Source organism: Micropterus salmoides, unplaced genomic scaffold (genome assembly GCF_014851395.1).
Source record: "Micropterus salmoides isolate LMB-PRFRI ecotype aquatic unplaced genomic scaffold, ASM1485139v1 Ms_hic_scaffold_22, whole genome shotgun sequence".
In the NCBI taxonomy this organism is placed as follows: domain Eukaryota; kingdom Metazoa; phylum Chordata; class Actinopteri; order Centrarchiformes; family Centrarchidae; genus Micropterus; species Micropterus salmoides.
Genome location: NW_024041373.1, coordinates 169,685 through 194,352, shown reverse-complemented (window position 1 = coordinate 194,352; position 24,668 = coordinate 169,685). Strand labels below are relative to the sequence as shown.

The 24,668-nt window shown below is 41.4% G+C and overlaps 1 protein-coding gene across 1 annotated transcript; it reads left to right on the top strand.

The window, feature by feature from the left end:
* Window positions 1-2,674: 2,674 nt before the first annotated feature.
* lbx1a (ladybird homeobox 1a) lies at window positions 2,675-4,722 on the top strand. Its single transcript, XM_038737803.1, is given in 3 exon segments — window positions 2,675-3,030; window positions 3,033-3,260; window positions 4,194-4,722. Coding segments are annotated over 3 exon segments (831 nt in total). The 5' UTR covers window positions 2,675-2,948; the 3' UTR covers window positions 4,715-4,722.
* The last annotated feature ends 19,946 nt before the right edge of the window (window positions 4,723-24,668 follow it).

The window sequence follows — 24,668 nt, the reverse complement described above, 5'->3', positions numbered from 1 at the left end:
CATTTCTGGGGTGTAATTTAGCCCAAATATTAGGGACATATATTTGTAAAATATATCTGTGTAATAACAATGCTATAATTTGTCTATTTTGTCCCCTTCATCTAGTGTGCAAGTCAAGTTTGAGTCAAGTTTACTGTGAATAAAGTTTGAATCTTTTAGCAGTTGTGTTTCCAGCACTTCTGATTATTATGGTTAACAGCTAAAGGGAGACCGTCTCAAACATGGGAAACCTAAGCTCATTTTTATAGATTTGTGCAGCTCTTTAATGTTAGCTAAGTCAGTGGGGGCCTGCACAGCCACAGGGGTCCATATTTACAGCAGAGTAGCTAAGGGCCCCACATCGGCACTTTACAGAGCACACTTCCCAAAGATGAAATTAAAACCTACGTGGAAAAGGGAATGTTTCTCCATTTGGGAGCGGGTATCAGATGAAGACATCACATCCATCAGTGCGGATGTCGAGCTCACTGATGGAGAATGAAACGGGTGAGGGTGCAGGCGGGAGGCCCGCTCTGAAAAGATCCAAGACAAGGCGTATAATCAAATGTCACAGCATGACCAAAGCAGGACTAAATTACGAAATAAAACTGTCCGAGGACTTTGTCAGAGCTCCAAAAGGCTGTGACTGCAGATGGCCTCCCTAAACTCACTTAATCAGTCATCCATCTTTTTTATTGACTGCTACTAATGTTTAGCTGTGGGGCAACTAATGGACAAATCTATCTATCTATCTATCTATCTGTCTGTCTATCAACTTTGGATAACTTCTATAAATGCATGAACCTCTATGGGAACTGTTACCATGATTGTTATTGCTTTTGTTGCTATTGTACAATTGGTCACACAAGGATCATTTTTCTGTTAAAAAATCAACCATAGTGGGGAAATGTGTGTTAGTAATTTGGGTGAACTAATCCTTTCATATTGACTTTATTTGTATTTCTTTCCTAATTTTGAAGGGGGTCATCAGTTTAATGTTTCTGTAAGTATGAAAGTTCAGTAAAAATAAAGCTGTAAACTGAATCTGCTGAGGAAGACTTATCTCTGGCAAGAAGCCATAAATTGGACCATGAGGGTTTTTATGGGTTTTTCCCTTTTCTTTTTTTTCCTTCTTTTTTTTGTCAAATTGTGTTTTTTTTTACAAAATAAAAAAATCTAATGGCTGACATTGCGGAATAATTTCTAAATAAGTAAATTCTGTTCTGGTTTAACGTCACTTCATGACCAGCGGTACTGCCATTCTTACTTTTGATATTAACAAATATTGGTAATGGTGGTACTACTAGTAGTAGCTGTAGCAGATGTTTGTCTTGTAATACTGTGGTGGGTGAGGTAGTGCAGTAATGCGCTGACTGCTGCCAGGCCTCTGCATCTGTTTCCATGCTGAGAGTCAATGTAACCCCCCCTCCCCGGTTATTTAGTTTTATTTCCCTAAATGAAGGTCTGATTGCGCCACACTGCCTGGAATAAAATTCTGCTGGAGAACACTGAGTTCTTAAGGCTGGCCATCAAACCTCAGTACATCTGGAGTCAAGACAGTGTCAAGTATCAAAAGCTGCCATTGAATGCTTTGCCAGATTCTCTGCTTTGTTTGCTTATTGTTTGCTCAGACACTCCCTGATTTCAGGCACAAAAAACATTTCTAAGTTTAGACATTTAATTTAGGCAAAACTTTTTGAAATAAAAAAATGAAATGGTCTAACATAAACAATTGCCTTGAAATGTTGAAATTTCTTGTTTCATTAAAAATTGTAACAAACAAACAATTCTCTTCAGAGAAGATATATATTTTGTTCAAAGTAAAACCACCAGCCAACTGTCATGGAACATTTGATCTAAAGAAGTTCTGATAAGGCATCAGGACATGTTTGTTTCAGATTGCTTCATAATGAGAGCAGAATGTTTTCAGGAGAAATCAGTTTGAGAAATGGCATTTCTCGAACTGATTTATGTTTGATTTACCTTATGTTCACCACTTCTATATTTTTAAAAAGCAAAGTTATAAAGGGAGAATACATGAAAATACCTGCAACACATTGAAGGTATTTTCAGAAAGCAAAAGGTGTTATTATATGTGTGTCCTGGCTCTTTGCTGTTGACTTATAATATATGATGCTGTTTTTTTTGTTGATTTGTTTTGTTTGGGGGGGGGGGTCTCAGGCCAGGGTGATGGCCTCCTCTGTCACTCTCAAGTGTCATCATGCTGATTTATGGCTCTCTCTACACAACACAGTGCATGCTCTGATTTTCCACTAGCAGTGATATTTTTCGATTAACGGCTTGATGAGAGTTCATTATTTGTGTTTCTGAGTGTAATTGGCAGGAGATTGACGCGGAGCGGGTTTACCCACATTGGCACGAGCTCACCCGGTGTTCAAACGCGCGGTGCCAATTACGCCATGTATGCAAATGAGGATAAAATCACGCGGAGAGAAACATTTCCTTGTTTTGTGACAAATTATCTAATTTTAGAGAGAAAGTGTTAAGTGGGCTTGCTCCACTTTCTAATTGGACTCCTCCTCTCCGCCGTGCCCTCTAATTACCGCTCCCCGGTATCTGACTGCATCACACACTCTGAGAGCGAGAGAGAGAGCGCGCGCAAGAGCGAGAGAGAGAATAATTGATTGTCTTCCAGTCAGCAGTAACTTGTTACTGGTGGTCAAACGCTGCTGCTTTTGGTGCATCACCGACCACCGGATGGGTTCGGCTCGTGCCTTGTTGTGCGTCACCCTGGAAAAGTGGCTCGGAGACGTGGTGGGTCTGGACGTCAGAAGTGTCCATGCAGCCTGCAGCTCAGCGGCCAACATGCGGCTGGAGAGACACCTGTGATCCGAGCTGCCGTCCTGTTATCTCTCTTTGTACAACTTCACCGCAGCCTGGCAGCTTGTCCCCGCTTTGAATCGCTCTTGTCTAAATTGCCACAGTCAGGTGTGACCCGCCGAGCCGCCATGAACTCCAAGGACGACTCGAAATGCCCAGCAGTGCTGGAGGAGCGGAGGCGCAGTCCGCTGGATCAGCTCCCGCCGCCGGCCATTCCAACAAGCCGCTGACACCTTTCAGCATCGAGGACATCCTCAACAAGCCGTCAGTGAAAAGGAGCTACTCCCTGAGCGGGGTGGAGCGCCACATCTCTCCCTCGGCGGGTCACCGCCTGTCAGGCCGGGCGGTGCTCAGTCAAACCTCCCCGCTCTGCGCGCTCGAGGAGCTGGCCAGCAAAACCTTCAAGGGCCTGGAGGTCAGCGTCCTGCAGGCTGCCGAGGGTAAAGGACTTTCATGCTTCTCTTCAGTTCGTTATCTTGTTGTTATGTGAATTGTAAACACCACGCTGTTGCAGCTAGTATTTAAAATCATAATTTTCTTTTCAGAAAAAATACAGTTCGAGCCCGCGTGCTTTGGAGAGATAAACAAAACGAGATAAATTTAAATTTATTTATAAATATTTTTAGTTTGTGATTCTAGAATACTCTGCGACTTGTTTTGTGTAAAAAACTAAAAGCAAAAATATATAATTTCTGGAAAATAAAACAAAAAGGTTATTATTATTATTATTATTATTATTATTATTGGCTATATTTACAGAAGGCTCCTTATCAAGTTTGAATTGCATTTACATTGTAGGCTATGTATTATTATGTAGGCTATTATTAATGTGTAACATTGTTACATAGGGCATTACCAAAGAAATATATTTAACTGAAATGTAGCCTAAAATCACCCTAAAGTTATTTTCATACAAATGAAAATAAGTGTATAATCTAAACCAATTTTCTAATTCAAATTTGGAATGGACATACAAGAAACAGTATTTGTAGAGGATGTTTTTGAGACTAATATCTGGTTTAGCATCATCAATTCCATATTTACAATTTACTTTAATAAATAACAATTATAATGTTATCTTTAATTATAAATTTTATCTTTGGAAATAATACAGAATTTTATATATAGCCTATTGTGTGTGTGTGTATTTTTTATGAGCTACATCTGATAATTGATCACACTGTCTAGACTTAAAAGAGTCATACAGCAGTCATTCTACTTGGGCAGTATTTTATTTTGGAGTGGCTGTGAAGTGTTTGGTGGCTTGGGGACGCAGGTGCATTGCTAAAGGCTTGTGGACATGAACCGTTCATGTTTTAATATTATTTTTTGTGCCTTAGCCTAAATGACCCAATATATCCCTTTTCCCACAGGCCGAGACGGTCTGACGCTCTTCGGCCAGAGGAACACACCTAAGAAGCGGCGGAAGTCCCGCACGGCGTTTACCAACCACCAGATCTACGAGCTGGAGAAGCGCTTCCTGTACCAGAAGTACCTGAGCCCGGCGGACCGGGACCAGATCGCCCAGCAGCTGGGTCTGACCAACGCGCAGGTCATCACCTGGTTTCAGAACCGGCGGGCCAAGCTCAAGCGGGACCTGGAGGAGATGAAAGCGGACGTGGAGTCCGCCAAGGCCTCGGGCTGTGTGGCCTTTGAGAAGCTCTCCAAGCTGGCCGAGCTAGAGAAGTGCGCTGCTGGAGGGATGGTTTCAGCGCCAGGCCACACCGAGCCGAACCCGGTCTCTGCCAGGTCCCACCACGACACCACCGAGAACCTCGACTCCGGCAGACCGCACAGTTCGCCTCTTTCCCCCGCATCGTCGTGGTGCACGGGCCGGCTGAGCAGCAAGTGCTGCTCGGAGGAGGAGGATGAGGAGATTGACGTGGATGACTGAAGTTGCATATGTCCATGGTGACCGAGACCACGGTGTGGAGTGCCAAATAACGCGATGTTTCTAGACAGAACACCTAGCTTTACAAGCACACGCAGCGATGCGGTCAAACTATCCAGAGACAACAGCCACAGCGCTTTGATTTGACAGAAGCCACGGGCCCACTGCTTTCTGCTGATGACCAGGCGCGCGCCCAGAAAACGCGTGACACAGGGCGTGACAGAGAGACATTCAAAAGTAAAAACGCAAAAAAGCAAACAAGGTGCACACTCAAACACACACGAGCCGGCTGGATATTCTGGTCAATCGCTAAAATATTTCACCGCATGCTTTTATTTTGAAATGGTTGGGAAAGCTTCTACAAATCGTTTTTTAAGCGTTCAGCTTTTTGATATGTCAATTGTTCTGAAATGATAATCACACACAGAAAATCTATGTAGCTAATAGCTTGTAATAAATCTCAATTTAATATATTTATAATGCTTTGTAAACCTTCAAGTGCCTTTAGAAAACACATAACACGTTTAACTGTACAAAGTGTAATGTAAACTGACCATGTAAAATAAAAAACATTTTCAAATAGTCTCCCTTTCACACATTTATTTAAATTATTTCTATGGAATACGACAAAATGAACCTGTCGTTTTTAATGCCGTCATTGGGGCCTCATCATAGTTTTGCTCGGGGTAGAGGTTTCGTGGGTTTGGGAGGATTGTGGCGCAGAAACAGCGACGTTTGCCAAATCCATTTACAACAGCAACTTGCCCTCTGACATCGTGTGTGTATTTTAATTTTTCTCTGTGGGAAACACAATCTGGAGCGAGAAGAGGCCCTGAAGTGTGTGTGTGTGTGTGTGTGAGTGTGTGTGTGTGTGTTCCCCGGGGGCCTCTCTCCAGCAGCGCGCAATACGGAGACAAGCGTTTCTCCCCGCCGATCTGTCCGGCGGGTCTCAGCGCACAAAGGCGGCCAGGAGAGTGTTTCAGAGGCCATATGGTTTCAGGGTTCTCCTCTCATTTACGAGTCACTTTGATTGATTAACTTAACCCGTCTTTTCAGCGACATAGGGCCCCTTTTTGTCCCACACAATGCAGACATCCTCGCTGGTGTCCGGGCCCACTGCGTTAACACACGGCCATGAATGTGAATGGAGCTCGGTGGGCTGGTCAGAGCCTCGTGTCCGTGCGGGAGCGTTAAAATAATTGACTTGAAGATGACAGCGCTCTCAATCTCACACTTCATCATTCTGCTTTTCATCAGATATCTGCAGCCTTTTGCTCATGTAGTCTGCAGTTACTGAGACCAGAGTTCGCCCAAATAAACAGATAGCAACAAGTCCGTTTCTACACATAAATACAAATACAATTAGGAACATATCATCTCATATCATTTAATTCAATTGGGGTATATTGGCATTGGCATATTTTTATATTTCTTACTGGGACTCAGTGTACCCATGCAATTACTTGATTTTGACCAGAAAAATCTTAACTCAAGGTCCACTTTTCTTGGAGCTTTTAACTCAAATGAGATCATTTTCATGTAAAGAAATGAACAATTGTTCATATGATGTTTCTTTCAAATAACCTACTAAACATTTCAATGACAGAATCTAGGTGGTAGGCCTACTATAAATAATAATGTTAGTTGAGGAACTGTATGAAATGAAATGTAAGTGCATAAATAAAGAAAAGAAAAACATATGTTCTCTCCATGGTTTCTCCATTATTAGATATATGGTTTCTTTTCTTTATTTACTTAATCTACTACCCTGCACATAGGCCTTCTGTACACAGTATACTCCCTGTGTGCCTGTGCAGAAAGCTGGCGCATGATGCTCTGGGCAGGGACATTCTGAGTGTTTTAGCTTTTCATTAGTACACGTGAAGCACACTGCTGGAAAACTGTGTTACTTTAAGGAAGGAGATGTTGGCCAAACACTGCAGCCCCACACACACACACACACACACACACACACACACACACACACAAGAGAGAAGAGAATCATTTATTCAATCGGCCGGAAAATTGAAGTTTGATGCATGGCCCCCTGCTTAAACAACTGGACCTGACACCGCCCCCCCCTCCCTTTCTTCCTGGTGGACCTCTAAACTGGCTGCTAGCATCTGAGAGCTGCCAACACAATGACAAATATATTTATATACAAGAGAATTATTCATCTTCATTGTTATATCAACTACAAATTATTATTATTAACAGCAGTTGTAGTATGATAAAATATTGCATTCGAATTATGTGAGATTTCTAAATTGCATTTGTCAATTTTAGCTTTGCTTATTGTTATTAAAATTTTTATCCAATTTCCCATAGAAATCTGTACTGTTTTATTTATTATTGTTAATAATGAGTATGGTAGTAGTAAAACACTTTTTTTAAATTTCATTTACTGCAGTTATGGAATGGGATAATTACTGCTTCATATATGTTAGTGGTAGCAGTAATCACATATTGATTAGTATTATTACTACAACTATTATTATTATTATTAACAGCAGTAGGAGTACTAGAAAGTATTATATGCAAATGATGTGAGATTTATAAATTGTATTTGTCAATTTTAGCTTTGCTTAATGTTGTTTAAATTATTATCAATTTCCCATAGAGATCAGTACCATTTTATTTATTATTATTGTTAATAATGATATAGAAGTATAGTAGTAGTAGTAGAATGCTTTTTTTATTATTTTTACTACAATTAAGAAATGGGATAATTACTGTATCATATACATTATTGGTTGTAGTTTTAATAATCTAATAATAAGCACTATTATTATTACTACTAATAAAATATTGATACATTGTTTATTATTGTTATTACAATGATAATAAACATACATCCATTATTATAGTACAAATAATACACCATGCTTTGAGCAGTTACATCTAATAATCAGTGAACACAGGCTCTCATGTCCTGGGCTGTGCTGTCCTGTGCTGTCCTGTGCTGTCCTGTGCTGTGCTGTGCTGTCCTGTGCTGTCCTGTGCTGTGCTGTGCTGTCCTGTGCTGTGCTGTGCTGTCCTGTGCTGTGCTGTGCTGTCCTGTGCTGTCCTGTGCTGTCCTGTGCTGTCCTGTCCTGTCCTGTCCTTTCCTGGGCTGTGCTGTCCTGGGCTGGGCTGTGCTGTCCTGTGCTGTGCTGTCCTGTGCTGTGCTGTGCTGTGCTGTCCTTTCCTGTGCTGTCCTGTGCTGTGCTGTCCTGTGCTGTCCTGTGCTGTCCTGTGCTGTCCTGTGCTGTGCTGGCCTTTCCTGTCCTGTGCTGTCCTGTCCTGTGCTCTGCTGTCCTGTCCTGTCCTGTCCTTTCCTGTTCTGTCCTGTCCTTTCCTGTTCTGTCCTGTCCAGTCCTTTCCTGGGTTGTGCTGGGCTGGGTGAGTCTGCAGTAGCTCTGCCTGAGGAGCAGTGTGTTAAGCAGGCGTCTGCGCTCTGTGTTTCTGTGTGTCAGGACGGAGCTGAAGAAATGAGCTGCCTCTGCCGCAGGGCACAGCTTGATTGATCACTAAATAGAGCGGATTTGAAAGTTTTAGTTATAACGTTCCTGTAGAGCCCCTTAACACTTCAAACTTCAATTTTACGGGCTATTGAACTAAGCGTGTCCCTGACAAAATTGATATATGTATTAATTTACTTTAACCGGTGATTAATTACTATCCACAAAGAGAATCATCCCAGACTTTCTCCCTCCCCCCTCTGAATTTGCATATTAATCAAATTCTAGTTGATAATTCAGATTGAAAAATTGATTTAGCAGTGCTGAAAGGCATATCTCTCTCTCTCTCTCTCTCTCCCTCTGTTTCCTCAGATACACACAGCCGTACCCCACCCCTCCCCCCACCTCCCCCAGGGCTTGAGCTCTCTCTCTCTCCTTGGCTGCTAAGCTGCTTGTCGAGTGTATTAAAATCAGAGGTGCAGAACGAGCTCGGCTGGCTATTTGGTGAAAACAGAAATTGCATGTCCACTTTTATGATGTGTTCATGCTGAGCAGGCGCTTCTTAATGCAGCCTGTCAGAGCAGCCTGGGATTTACAGAAGGCAGGCAGGGAGCTATGGTGTGTGTGCATGCATGTGGGGTTGGGGGTATATGTACAATATGGGCTTGTGGGGGACACCTGTGTGTAAATTCAAGTGTATTGATAATAATGGGTATTACACACTTGTGTTCCCCTCTCTCTCTCTCTCTCTCTCTCTCTCAGGTGCGCTACTGATAAGGTGATTTGTGGGTGGCCCTACCCCATATTGAGGAAGGCTGGAGGAGAAGGAGCTCTTTGTCCCAGATGAAGCAGCCTTCTGGCGTAGTGCGTTTTGTTTCTTTGCTGTGCAGCAAAGCTGCTGGAAGCCTGTTGTATCTATTGTTCTTGTGCCCTAAAAGTATAGTTTTCAAACTCAGCAGATAGGCTGGAAATTTCACTCGCCACTCAGACAATTGAAGTTGGCCAGATGGTGGCGCTATAACAACAAATTTAGTTTTTGTACTATAAGTCTAAGACAGAAAATTATTTTGTTCCTGGATTCTGTGGGTCCAAACCAATCTATCAATCTAAGCCATTCCCATTTACACCTTTTAGAATTTATTCCAAATCAGTTTTTTTTTTTGCGACTCCTCCTAAAAATTTTAGCAATCACTATCAACATTTTCATATGTCACACAGCTCAGCAGTTACCTGGCCTGCCTTACCCAGTGGACTCCTGCTCCTCGTGTCCAGTCGGCAGCCGGGCCGACTCCTGCTTCTTGCATCCAGTCTCTCCTGTTCTCACTACCCCTGTTAGCCCTGCAGTCACCATGATTATAAGAATGCGTTTATGCAAACGGCGGGCTTCCCATGTGTTCATGCGTTTCATCAACCATAAATTCAAACAGACACATGTAGTTGAGTTAGCTTAGTTGATGTATCTGAAAGGCCGGTAAACACAATGAAGCCCCGTGTTCCCTTTTTTTGGGTTGTTTAGTGGTTTACATAGTTACATGTTTCAGTCTTTATGATATCAATATAAAGTTTATAGTGGTGTAGCACAAGCAGTAGACCTATTGAGACATTTAACCTTTTGTCCTTAACCTTTAAATAATTTATCTAAATGCGGTTGTTACTTGAAAGAAGAACAGGGTCCATGAAGAGTAAAATATTTTGTATCTTAAATATCTGATGTCAGTCGAAAAACACTGAATGAGAGGCACAAGGGTCATACCAAGTAAGCAGTCGGAATCCGGAGACCAGATTCCAAAATCCAAAGTCAGGGTCTAAAGGAAACACAGATAATCCAAAGCTATGCTACTGGGAAACTAACAGTAGTAATGAGGCTGGGACATAAGATCAAGAGACAAAGACGAACTGGCAGAAGCCGCTTTCATACAGAGATATCACAATAAATACAGAAAGAATATCTGCCAATATCCTGCATTCGCTCATTCATACTGAACAACGTTTCTGGCATCACATACAAAAATATCCCAGCAATCCAGCTTTCCGGAACCAGCAACGTAGAAAAAGGCAGTTAGATGTCACCGGCATTCTGGCTGTGGCTTTTCACACAGACATCGTTCTGGCTCTGTTACTAAAAACGTTCCCGGCTCAGAGGGTGATCAAACTGGACACCCCTTTTCGGACCTGTACCTTTCATACAGCGCAACAAGTGGAATATTGGCGCAATACTCCCAGAAAATAAGGCAGTGTGAAAGGGCCTAAAGAGTGAGGGAAACAGGCAAGCCAAATACACTAGTGAGGAGAAGATAATGAGACGCAGGTAAAACTAATCAGGTAGGAGCAACCAATTAAAAATCACACAAGGGGAGGAAGTGAAGCGGTATGAAATAAGAGAGGTGTTAACAAAGTAAAGCAGAATGAAAAATGACACCTAATACACAGGGCAGAAAGACACAAAAACAGGAAGAGAATTTCACAAAGACACAGGAGGAAGGGTTTTAAAAATAAAGCAACAAATAATAATACTTAAACCCCAAACCATGACAGATGATTAGAAGTGGTAGTAGGGTTATTCCCTAATTTGCGAAAAATTCCATTTCCAGAGAAGAACAGATGCAGATGACTTGGGAGATTAAAATGATGAAAGAATTTGAGATAATTGGGGAAACTCAAACTTGATTTTTACAGAATCACCTTGAGATCAGAAAGTGTCATTATATATACATGACTACTAGGTGAAATGTTCAACCCACCTTCGACATTTTGTGTTTCAAAGGTTCAAATTTAAGCTGGCCAAACACTTCAAGGTAGAGAAAATTAAGTGTCACTCGATCCAAATAAAACAGAGAACTTAGACATATTATTCATACTGTACAAGTCATGGCAAGATACTGAATATCACTGCAGACTCACCATTTGACTGATCTGAAAACCCTTTGCAACACTTGATATCGGCCATCTAGAGAATATCTGTGTTGATTTTTGTAGCGTTTGAAGAAAGATTTGTGGAGCTATAGATGTTAATTGATTTAGCATATTCTGAAAAATATAGAGTGACAGACTTAGTTGACCATAGGTTACTGTGAGGCAAACATTAATCAGAAATCAGTGGATGTGCTGAAAACATTTCAGCTCTCTAGGACACACACATACATACAGGTGATTTTCATAGATGTTTTGAAGTTAGGAATGAGAAATGACTAGAAATTTACATTTCTTGTAATAAGCCATGCCCCCTTTAAGCAATAATTACCAAACTGTATGTATTACCAAATTTTAAACCATCAGGGACGAGTTCGCAAAAATAGGTTTCAGAGAAAAGTGATAAAAAGTCACATAATGTGACATTTTTAGAGCCAAAGACCATTGGAGCAAAGATGCAGATGAATCCAGAGATTATAAATTAATTAACGAAAGAAGTTCGCTACCATGAGGCAGAGATGCTCACAAGTCTTTGAGCTAGAGTCCAATTCAAGTCTCAAGTCTCTCGTGGTTATTACGAATGTTGTATCACCTGCTGCGTTCAAACCAGGTTGCTAATAAAACTGCATAGCTATGAGGAATTCTGTAACTGTAACCTGCTTTTCATTTACAGAGAACAACCATGTAATGTGCAATGCAATTATTGACTGTTTATTAAATACTGTCACACTCCCCAGACTCTTAAACCCAGTGTAACGTTAACTAAATAAAACTGTAAAGTTACATGGTCAACAATAAAGCTGTAACCTGCTTTTCATTTACAGAGCACAACCATGTAATGTACAATGCAATTATTGACTGTTTATTAAATACTGTAAGTCACACTCCCCAGACTCTTAAACCCAGTGTAACGTTAACTAAATAAAACTGTGAAGTTGCATAATCAACAATAAACCTGTCTATTTTTAACTTAACAGAGCACAACAATGCAGCCACAATGCATGTACAATTAATGGCAACTTATAAACTACTGTAAGTCAACACATGCTGCAGACTCTCAAACCAGTGTAATGTTATAATAATGTATAAATAAAACTGTAAGGCTACATGATCAACAATAAACCTGTAACCTCTTTCAAGCCAACGGCAATAATTAATTAAGGTGATGGCATAGACTGTATGGGTGATGGCAGCCAGCGGGACGTAAATGATTACTTTAATCCACCACCACAAGTTTGGCAAGTAAACAAACGCTCGTTCATCTTTTCATAACGAACGACAGTCGGAGTAAACCTCTGGTAGGTCGTAGCTGAAGCAAGCTAACGTTAGATGGCCAATGCTGAGCTAAACATGTTTACTCACCACATATTTGCGTTCAGCGCTTCTTTGTTTGGGTCTTGTTGTATGAAGTTTTAAAGTTTATGATGAATGGCTCAGCAGCTGCCGGTGTTTGTAGTCCTCTCTCACGTGTGGCCGCGCAGCAGATGCTACGTGTTATGTAGGCAGGTTATACACTGTAAAAAAAAATCTGTAATTTTAAAGTTTTATTCCTTTTTATTTCACAGGTTTTTTTCCTGTATTTTTGAAATACATGAAAATATCAAAAAATTACAAATGTAAAATAACATGAAAAACCTATAGCTGTGATTAACCATAACATTTCTGTTATTTTAAAGAAAATATTGTTTTTTTGACGTAAACAAACTGTTACAATACATTCAGGAATTTCCCGTATTTTCACAAAGATTATTTGTATCATTACTATTAAAAATAAGTTTAATACTGTAAAATAATTTCTTAAACTTGGTACAATTAGTAACAGTTAACCGTAGCAAAAAACATTTGTTCTGTAACTTGACATAGATTTTTTTGTTAATTGACAAATATCTCCTTTACTTATATAATATATAAGATATATAAAATAATATAAAATAAAAACATTGAATAAATGTTATTTTAATCAGTATATAGTGTCTACAAGTATTGTTATGTGTTATCATGTCATAATTACTGTAATTTCACAGCTTTTGACTTTTATTATAATTCTTACATTACAAGTTAGATTAACATAGTATATAATTGCCCCAAAGTGGTAAAATTACAGAAAGTTAATATTTAATTTATTGTTAAATGACAGGCATTCACACCTTTTAATGGGGTTAAAAAAGAAAACTTCCTGTAAAATTACTATTTGTAATGAAAATTTTACTTTAATACCATTTTACAGATACTTGATTGAAGAGTCTTAGCTATAGGTGTATTATCAAAACCTAATGTAAACATATTTAAATCAAGTTTTTTCATAATTAAAAATTACCACATGTTCACATTATTTTAGATATATCCATTTATCCTATAATAGAGACCAGAAATTCCTTAAATTTACTTAATTTGAGCAAACTCTGATATTTACATTTATTCATTTAGCTGACGCTTTTAACTAAAGCAACTTACAATTGAGGTTGCACATGGATGAGTTACAGTGGGGGATTGAACCCGGGTCTCTTACACCAACGGCATGGGTCTTAGCCATTGCACCATCACCACCCCACAGACCTTTTAAAGTACCACCACAATACAAATTCCCACATCTGATACTATTTATAGACAATTTACACAAGTCAAACATTTCAGTGTAAAGAATTGTTCTCCTGAAACAAAAGTAGTTTAGTTTTTATATACCTTATTGACGACATTTTCAGATCCATTCATTAGAAACCTAATTGGGTCAACATAAAGAATATTTTGGATATAGTTAGACACAGCTCCAAGATTAAAGTGCAATCTGAATGTAAAGTAATTGGAAAGTATTTCTTAAAATGCTGGCATTTTGCTTTCATAGGACTGTACAAAGAGATGAAAGGCAAAGAAGAGGGGGAAATGGTGGTATCTCCAAGGTCTGCAAGACATTAAGTAAGTTTCCCTTAATAATTGGTATGGTGACCAAATTCTGGACATGACTGTTAGTCCATAGCCCTCTCCACAGAATTGGAGAAGAATTCAAGTCTGGTGGCTACATGGCTGCAAAAATGACAGAGCAGATAACCACTCCCCCTTCACCACCAGCTCTTCGATTAAGTGTAAGCAATAAGCAAAAGGCAGATGATCTACACTAGCTTGCCGTTCTTTACATCCAAAAAGCTTGACAGCGTTTGATTTACAATATAACTGCATTGATAAATAGGACTGTGTGATCTGACGGTATACAATATATTGCAAAAGTATTGGGACACCCCTTCCGAATCATTGAATTCAGATGTTCCAATGACTTCCATGGCCACAGGTGTATAAAATCAAGCACCTAGGCATGTGGACTGCTTCTACAAACATTTGTGAAAGAGTGGGTCGCTATCAGGAGCTCAGTGAATTCAAGCTTGGTACCTGTGCAATAAGTCCATTTGTGAAATTTCCTTACTGCTAAATATTCCAAAGTCAACTGTTAGTGGTATTATAACTGTGGGAGCGATTTGGAACAACAGAAACTCAGCCTTGAATGGGTAGGCCACATAAAATCACAGCGGGGTTGGCACATCTGCAGAAGCTGCCAAATTTCTGTAGAGTCAAGAGCTACAGGTGCTGGTCATATAATTAGAATATCACTCACAAATGCGCTTCTAGAAGAATGGTCCAGAAGTCCAATGAACACACACATACAGCTGATTACCAGTTTTAGAACAGTATTTTTATGTTTTTATTAAAGGAAAATCTGGTATTTGCAGGTGTTGAATCATTCTTTTTTACAATATATATTGATTACATTAACAAGATTTTTATGTGAAATTATATAATAAAACTCAATTGAACGCAGCACTCTACTATAAATATTAAGCCTGATTATTTGTATTATAGCAGCGTTCAACTATATTTAAAGGTAATTTAATTGTTTTTACAGGTGTATATGTTCTTAATTAAACTATTAAAGCCCCCAAAAATTGCACAAGATTTTATGTAAAATTAAAGTTACCTACTTGTCATTATGGAATATTACCGTATTTTTACGAGTTGGTTGTTTACTGTTATTTTACGGTATTTTTCCGGCGCCCCAGCTGCCAGAATATTTCCGTTCTTTTATGAGTATTTCACAATCTGCTCAGTTACTGGGATTTTCACGCACAACCATTTCTAGGGTTTACAAAGAATGGTGTGAAAAGGGAAAAACATCCAGTATGCGGCAGTCCTGTGGGCGAAAATGCCTTGTTGATGCTAGAGGTCAGAGGAGAATGGGCCGACTGATTCAAGCTGATAGAAGAGCAACTTTGACTGAAATAACCACTCGTTACAACCGAGGTATGCAGCAAAGCATTTGTGAAGCCACAACACGCACAACCTTGAGGCGGATGGGCTACAACAGCAGAAGACCCACCGGGTACCACTCATCTCTACTACAAATAGGAAAAAGAGGCTACAATTTGCAAGAGCTCACCAAAATTGGACAGTTGAAGACTGGAAAAATGTTGCCTGGTCTGATGAGTCTCGATTTCTGTTCAGACATTCAGATGGTAGAGTCAGAATTTGGCGTAAACAGAATGAGAACATGGATCCATCATGCCTTGTTACCACTGTGCAGGCTGGTGGTGGTGTAATGGTGTGGGGCATCATTTAAATGCCACGGCCTACCTGAGCATTGTTTCTGACCCAGTCCATCCCTTTATGGCCACCATGTACCCATCCTCTGATGGCTACTTCCAGCAGGATAATGCACCATGTCACAAAGCTCGAATCATTTCAAATTGGTTTCTTGAACATGACAGTGAGTTCACTGTACTAAAATGGCCCCCACAGTCACCAGATCTCAACCCAATAGAGCATCTTTGGGATGTGGTGGAACAGGAGCTTGGTGCCCTGGATGTGCATCCCACAAATCTCCATCAACTGCAAGATGCTATCCTATCAATATGGGCCAACATTTCTAAAGAATGCTTTCAGCACCTTGTTGAATCAATGCCACGTAGAATTAAGGCAGTTCTGAAGGCGAAAGGGGGTCAAACACAGTATTAGTATGGTGTTCCTAATAATCCTTTAGGTGAGTGTATATACAAATGTCAGACCATGATGGCCTGAGCCAGTGATTTGGCTCCATCTATTGACCGATATTAAAAAAGTTGCAAGTCATCCGGCTCATAGCATCAGGTAGACAAGGGCAGGTCACTGTCAATGCAGGGGCGATTTTAAAAATGGTCTAAAATACATATTTGGTAATGTAATGTAATTATTTTTCATACATGTGTAATACATGCTCACAAGCAAATTATGTTATCTCCACACGCTCAAAAATTGACCTTCCCGCGCGCACGATAAAGTACTCACGCAAAAAATTCAACAACCAAGAGTTGTACAGCACAAGCGAGACTTTTGACAATTTGGGGGTGGAAACCAAGGAGGCCACTGACCCTCTTATGATTGGTCACTTTCAACATGATCACAACTAGAGCCCTTACATAAGAGAGTTACAACACTCTTTGATCTCGCCGCCATGCGATCACGTGCTCCATGCAGCTCTCAGTAGTTCCAACCAATCCTCGCTGTCAACCACTTTGAATGGTTTCAGGTGGGACACACACCAGCAGCGACTATATTTGCAGCAGTTTTCGGATAAATATTAAGGTTAATTATGATTGGTCACTTTCAATGTGATCACAACCAGAGCCCTTAAATAAGAGAGTTACAGCACTCCCAAAGTCATGTAGACTGGAGCGAGCAGAAATCCACTGCACGAGCTAAACACCACTCCGTGAGCAGAAGCCCACGGCGCGTGAGCAGGATTCCACTGTGCAAGCGGAGTTATCCTATGACAGCATGCCATGCGCTCGCTGGCAGCTACCTGTACAACTCTTGGTTGTTGAATTTTTGCGCACGGGAAGGTTAATTTTTGCATGTGTGGAGTAACATAATTTGCTCGTGAGCTTGTTTTACACGCTCACAACTTATGACCAAAAATAAACGCCATACAAGTGCAACAGAGACAGTATATATGGCAAAAAGAAAGTAAAATGAGAATTAATGAGAAAAAGATGTCAGCACAAGAGGCAGCTGAATGCACCAAATTAACCGACCGCTTCCTTGGTAGAAGTTGCTGTGGCAGGTGCAGATGAGGCAGGACCCAGCAGCAGAAGAAATAGGTGCACAATTAATAATGCATTTATTATTTACTGAAATTATTTAAATATGGACAATGCAACCAGAAAAACAGGTACAGGGGCAATGTGCAGGGCTGAGCAGGCAATCATATGTAGAGATAGAATTAGAAAATGTATTATTGTTATTGATGTTCTTTTCATGCATATGTAGCTGTACAATCAGTCCAGCACAGGGGAAGCTGAGCCAGGGAGAGGCCTGCTCAGAGCTGAAGATGAGGGGTTGGATTTTTATCAGGATCAGAATCAGAATCAGAAATACTTTATTGATCCCAAAGGGGAAATTCTTTTGTCGCAATTGCACACTTGTCCAAGGTAGATAGATAAAGAGTATATAAATATAAGAGTATAGATATAAAATATCAAGACAAATATAAAGGATTGTGGGTATGTACAATATTTACATTATTAAGAAATATTATGGTGAACCAAAAATGACTAGTGAATAAATAGCAGCAGAGAATATTGCACATTAATTATTAAACAGATAATACTGCACAAAAACAGTTAATACGGTCCAGTTTAAAGAGGTAGTATTATGCTTTTTGGCTTTTCCCCTCTCCTTTATTGAGTTATATCTTTTTTGTGCATGTAACAGGTTTGCAAAGTGAAAAAGTCCAAAGTCCAGCCAAAGGGAGTTCCCATCTCCCACAGAAATAATAATAATAATAACAATCTTTATTTATAGAGCACTTTTCAAAAACAAGTTACAAAGTGCTTCAACAAGTGCAAAGACAATAATACAAGCAAGAAAACATTGAAAAGACCAAAGTACACGTTTAAGATAAATATAAAATAAGTAAAATAGAATAAAATAAAATAAGGTCAAATGAGATCAGGAAAGGGTCTCCTATAAAAGTATGTTTTAATAAGGGACTTAAAAGAGTTCACTGACTCATCCGACCTGATTTCCTCGGGCAGGCTGTTCCAGAGCCTCGGGGCCCTGACTGCAAACGCTCTGTCCCCTTTAGTTTTCAGTCGAGACTCTGGAACAGACAACAGACCTCTGCCCGAGGATCTCAAGGTACGTGCTGGTGCGTATGGGACTAAAAGGTCAGAAATATAACAAGGTGAGAGGCCATGAAGAGCTTTAAAAGTAATCATTAACTTTTCAAATATTTTGTTATTTTCCAGTACAGTGAGCAGCTGTTTGGACACAATTCTTTCTAGAATCTTTGCAATAAAAAGCGGTTTTGAAATTGGTCTAAAATTATGTGGGAGGGAGGGATCTAAACCACGTTTCTTTAAAAGCGGGTTCATGCAAGCCGTTTTAAAATAATCAGGGACACAACCAGTAGATAGGTTGATGTACTTGATGTAATACCTACTTTGTAGGTATGATGACATACTTTGTAGGTATTACATCAAGTGGGCTGGTGGACACTCTCATTTGTGATACTATTTTTAACAGCTCAGACAAGTCGATGGGATAAAACTGGTTAAAACTCTCTTGTTGCTGGTGAGGGACCTCTGAGTAAGAGGCCACGGGGGTAATAGAGGCTCTGATTGACACCACCTTATTGGTAAAATAAGATAAAAATAATTCACAGTCATCATTACTTCCAGCTGAGGCACAGTCGGGGTTGGGTTTACCAGCTGATCCACAGTCTTAAACAGAAACCTGGGATTGTATAGGTACAGGTGCTGGTCATATAATTAGAATATCATCAAAAAGTTGATTTATTTCAGTAAGTCCATTCAAAAAGTGAAACTTGTATAATGTATACATTCATTCCACACAGACTGATATTTCAAGTGTTCATTCCTTTTAATTTTGATGATTATAACTGACAACTAATGAAAACCCCAAAATCAGTATCTCAGAAAATTAGAATATTGTGAAAAGGTTCAGTATTGAAGACACCTGGTGCCACACTCTAATCAGCTAATTAACTCAAAACACCTGCAAAGGCCTTTAAATGGTCTCTCAGTCTAGTTCTGTAGGCTACACAATCATGGGGAAGACTGCTGACTTGACAGCTTACCAAAAGACGACCATTGACACCTTGCACAAGGAGGGCAAGACACAAAAGGTCATTGCTAAAGAGGCTGGCTGTTCACAGAGCTCTGTGTCCAAGCACATTAATAGAAAAGCCAAGGGAAGGAAAAGATGTGGTAGAAAAAAGTGTACAAGCAATAGGGATAACTGCACCCTGGAGAGGATTGTGAAACAAAACCCATTCAAAAATGTGGGGGAGATTCACAAAGAGTGGACTGCAGCTGGAGTCAGTGCTTCAAGAACCACCACAGACGTATGCAAGACATGGGTTTCAGCTGTCGCATTCCTTGTGTCAAGCCACTCTTGAACAAGACACAGCGTCAGAAGCGTCTCACCTGGGCTAAAGACAAAAAGGACTGGACTGCTGCTGAGTGGTCCAAAGTTATGTTCTCTGAGGAAAGTAAATTTTGCATTTCCTTTGGAAATCAAGGTCCCAGAGTCTGGAGGAAGAGAGGAGAGGCCCAGAATCCATGTTGCTTGAAGTCCAGTGTAAAGTTTCCACAGTCAGTGATGGTTTGGGGTGCCATGTCATCTGCTGGTGTTGGTCCACTGTGTTTTCTGAGGTCCAAGGTCAACACAGCTGTCTAGCAGGAAGTTTTAGAGCACTTCATGCTTCCTGCTGCTGACCAACTTTATGGAGATGGAGATTTCATTTTCCAACAGGACTTGGCACCTGCGCACAGTGCCAAAGCTACCAGTACCTGTTTAAGGACCATGGTATCCCTGTTCTTAATTGGCCAGCAAACTGGCCTGACCCTAGAGAAAATCTATGGGGTATTGTGAAGAGGAAGATGCGATATGCCAGACCCAACAATGCAGAAGAGCTGAAGGCCACTATCAGAGCAACCTGGGCTCTCATAACACCTGAGCAGTGCCACAGACTGATGGACTCCATGCCACGCAGCATTGCTGCAGTAATTCAGGCAAAAGGAGCCCCAACTAAGTATTGAGTGCTGTACATGCTCATACGTTTCATGTTCATACTTTTCAGTTGGCCAACATTTCTAAAAATACTTTTTTTTGTATTGGTCTTAAGTAATATTCAAATTTTTGGAGATACTGAATAAGTTGTCAGTTTTAATCATCACAATTAAATGAAATAAACAGACATCATATGTCTGTGTGTAATGAATGAATATAAAATCCAAGTTTCACTTTTTGAATGGAATTACTGAAATAAATCAACTTTTTGATGATATCCTATTTATATGACCAGCACCTATAGTGTGTTCTCGCATCCTTAACTATGTTATTGTAGTTAATTAATAAATCTTTCAGACTGAGGTAATGGACTTGGAGAGTGGATTTTTTCCATCTGCGTTCTGCTTTCCTGCATTCCCTTTTTAGGCTGCGAATGCTGTCATTTATCCAGGGTTACTAGCTTTAGACGTAGGCCTAACCTTTAGAGGAGCAGTAATATTTAGTAACGACAAGCAGAAATGATTGAAGTGATCGACCAGATTGTTGGTGTTGGAATCAGACAGGTGTTGGCTTTGGCTCTGAAACAATGTGCAAAACTTTGAAACACTTTGTTCATTAAAGATGCGAGAACACACGGAGCTTGGTGAGGCGGCATGAGTAACAGGCAAATCGCAGCTAAAAACAATACATCTGTGGTCAGATATGGTCATGTCCACTAATTCCACAGAGGAAATGCTGACACCCAAGATAAAAACCAAGTCCAGTGTATGACCACGGTTATGTGTTTGCCCTTTGACATGTTGTTTGAAGTTAAAAGAAGTGGCCATATTTAAAAAGTCAGTTGCATTAACATTGGTGGGGTCATCAACATGAATATTAAAATCGCCACAAAGAACAATTCTGTCATAATTTAAAACCAGAGTAGATAAAAATTCAGGAAGTTCTGATAAAAATCCTCCAGGCGGTTTTGGGGGGCGATAAATTATAACAAATATGATAGGTTGCAGCCCTCCAACTTTAAGAGAACTTCAAAGGAGTTCAATTCTGGACATCTTAGCTTGATGACATTTTAAATATTTCCTATACACGCTCACTAGCCCACCACCACGACCACTGACTCTCGGTTGACTAAAACAATCATATTGAGGCGGACACAGTTCAGCTAGCTGGCTATAGTCATTAATTTGCAGCCAGGATTCAGTTAAAAACATAAAATCTAGATTTGCAGACAAGATAAAATCATTTAAGATAAAAGTCTTACTTGAAAGTGATCTCACATTGAAGAGAGCCATTTTAAATGAGTTTGTTCTGGGTGCTGGAGTTGGTGCAGTTGTCCTAATCCTTACAAGATTACTATTATTTCTGTGTGGGATGTGCACGTTTCGGTTTACTGGTCTATGCATGATGATGACAGAAAATAGAAGTCTGTGGAACAGCGCTGGGAGCAGACGGCTTTACATGCCAGCAGGTGGAGACAGTTGTTTGTGGCAGTGAGCCAGAGATCTGTTCAGTGAGCGGTGGTGTGTCCAGGTGTGCTGCATGAATGATTAGTCATTCACGTAAGTCATGTGTGGACCGCACCACATGCTGTATGTGAGCAGCTAACATTTCTGAGCCCCGTTTGTTTGGGTGAAGTCCGTCTGTCTTAAAAAGAGACATTCTTTGCCAGAAAATATTAAAGTTATCGACATAACACACACGATGAGCCCTGCAGGCGGACTGGAGCCAGTCGTGGAGGCCAAGGAGTCTACTGAAGCGGCCAGCACCGCGACCAACTGTAGGAATGGGACCAGAGATAAAAACGGACTTTCCACACTGCTTTAAAAAGACGGTTAAAATCTGATTTTGTCAGCTCAGACTGCCGAAGAGCTGTGTCATTTGTTCCGACATGGACTATCACTCTTGTGATGGAGGACGGGAGTGATGGCATCAGGTCCTGGAGTTTTTTTAAAATGTCAGCCGTGGTGGCACCGGGGAAGCAGTGAGTGGTAGCGTTAAAGACACAGATGTTTCTGGTTATGGAGTCACCAATTATTAGTGTGGTTGGGGAGAGAAGAGGACAAGGAGATGCCGGTTGTGCGGTTCCAGAGCAGGACTGAGCAGAATCTGCTTCAACACTGCGTGCGGACTGAGGATGGAGTGTGTGAGCTGCTGAGTGTTGTGTTAGAGTAGCAGTAACAGATCTGAGAGAAGGGCTACCCGACGGTGCAGGGTAGAGAGCAAAGCCTCCTTCAGGATCCTACGTCAGGAAGCAGAGGTTTTTGACCGGGATGACGGCCGCCGATCAGGCCCAGCGACAGACTGGCGGCCCAGTGCAGGAGATGTAGCCGGTGGAGGAGATGCAACAGTGTCGGCAGGCACTATCCGCCAAAAGAGATCCATATCAGGGAGACTTGAAGCTGCAGGTGCATCCACTGGATGGACCGAAGTGTCGTCAGACAGGGCTGCATAGCGGTTGGAGAGGCGGATGTGCGGAGGAGAGGCAGCCCCATCCGAGCCTCTCTTCCAGCCACGGAACACCACTTCAGCCCAGGTTGACTGATGCTTCGGAGTCGAGCAGGAGGAAAGCCTGGGAAGGCTAGAGGGGTCCTATGACACGGTGTCCTGGATGTTGGCGGTTGCGAAACAATCTGTTTGGCTTGTACTGAAGCCACATCCAAAAAGCCAGTCAGCAGGGAATCTTTCTCTACAACAAGTTACGTACTATCTCTGGGTACTATCTGCAATGGAAAACAGAGCAGGCCAAGTAGAGTCGAGTCTATCGATTTGCGCTATGGTAGCCTTTTCCGGCAAGGCAGCATAGATCGTCAGAACACAGGCAACAGTTCAACGTTTAGTCCTAAAAGACGATGCAACTGCGACTCTGTTTGGGCCTGGAAATTCACAACCTGTAAGTATGCTTTATTGGTTGTGAATTATATTTAAAATAAACACGGCAATGTAACTTCACAGACTGTTCAAGTGTGGAGTTGTTGTAAACGTTGGCTAACACAGCTAAAGTTATAGCTATAATGCCAACGTTACACCTGATGTGAAAGCTACTGAGCAAACGTTCAAGTTGTTTCTATGTAAAATTGAGTTGAAATATGGTGATTTTTGTAGTGGTTTATGGTAAGATGTGGAACAATGATGTTGTGTGGTTGTGGACTTGTGAGTAACTTATACCATCTGCTAGGTTATGGTCTCAGTCTGAAGCGGCTTTGATTTGGATCACACTACCTTGTTTCTTACGACCCGCCCTTCTCTGCTTCTGATTGGCTAGTAGTCCTTACCTGGGAACTGCACATGTGCAACTCCCAACAAAGATTTTGTACAAGTAAGATGCATCACTCTGTAGCTCAAGAGCCGAGCGTACAACACACAGGGTGAAAAGAGGAGTTGCAGCAATGTGCAGTATGAGAAAAATATGGTGTTTTTTGAAAATGAAACCATGTAAACCTGTTCTGGTACAACCCCTAAAAGAGTTTGAACCTGAAAATGAGCATAATACCACCTCTTTAAAAACTAAGTGTCTGCGTGTCAGACACTTAAAGGGAGGAGTTATAAAGTTTGATGGCCACAACCAGGAATGACTTCCTGTGGCGCTCTGTCATGCATTTTGGGGGAATGAGTCTTGCACTGAAAGTGCTCCTGTGTTTGAGCAGCAAGTCATGGAGTGGGTAGGAGACATTGTCCTAAATGACATGTAGTTTGGACAGCATCGTCCTCTCTGACACCACCCACAGAGAGTCCAGCTCCACCCCCACAACCTCACTGGCCTTGCAGATCAGTTTGTTGAGCCTGTTAGCGTTAGCTACCCTCAGCCTGCTGCCTCCATGCCCATGCAACAGCAAACAGGATAACACTGGACACCTCAGCCTCCTCAGAAAATAGAGATGGCTTTGGCCGTCCCTGTAGAGGGCTTGAGTGTTCTTGGCCCAGTCCAGTTTATTGTCCATGTGCACTCCCGGGTATTTATAATCCTCCACATTGTCCACACTGACCCCCTGGATGGAAACAGGGGTCACTGGTGCCTTGGCTCTCCTCAGATCCACAACCAGCTCTTTAGTCTTTGTCACGTTGAGCTGCAGATGGTTCTGCTCACACCATGTGACAAAGTCCCCCACCACAGCTCTGTGCTCAGCCTCATCACCCTGCTGATACATCCAACCACAGTAAACTTCTGAAGATGGCAGGACTCTGTGTGGTAGTTGAAGTCTGTGGTGTAGATGGTGAAGAAGAAGGGAGAGTGGACCGTCCCCTGCGTGGCCCCGGTGTTGCTGACACACAGTGTTGCAGGCGCACATACTGTGGTCTGCCAGTCAAGTAGTCAACAATCCAGCACACGAGGGGGGCATCCACCTGCATCGCTGTCAGCTTCTCACCCAGCAGGGCCGGCCGGATGGTGTTGAAAGCACTAGAGAAGTCAAAAAACATGACCTCACAGTGCACGCCGGCTTGTCCGGGTGGGCGTGGATGCGGTTGAGCAGGAAGATGATGGCGTCCTCAACTCCCAGTCGGGGCTGGTAGGCGAACTGGAGGGGGTCAAGAAGAGGGCTGACCATGGGCCGCAG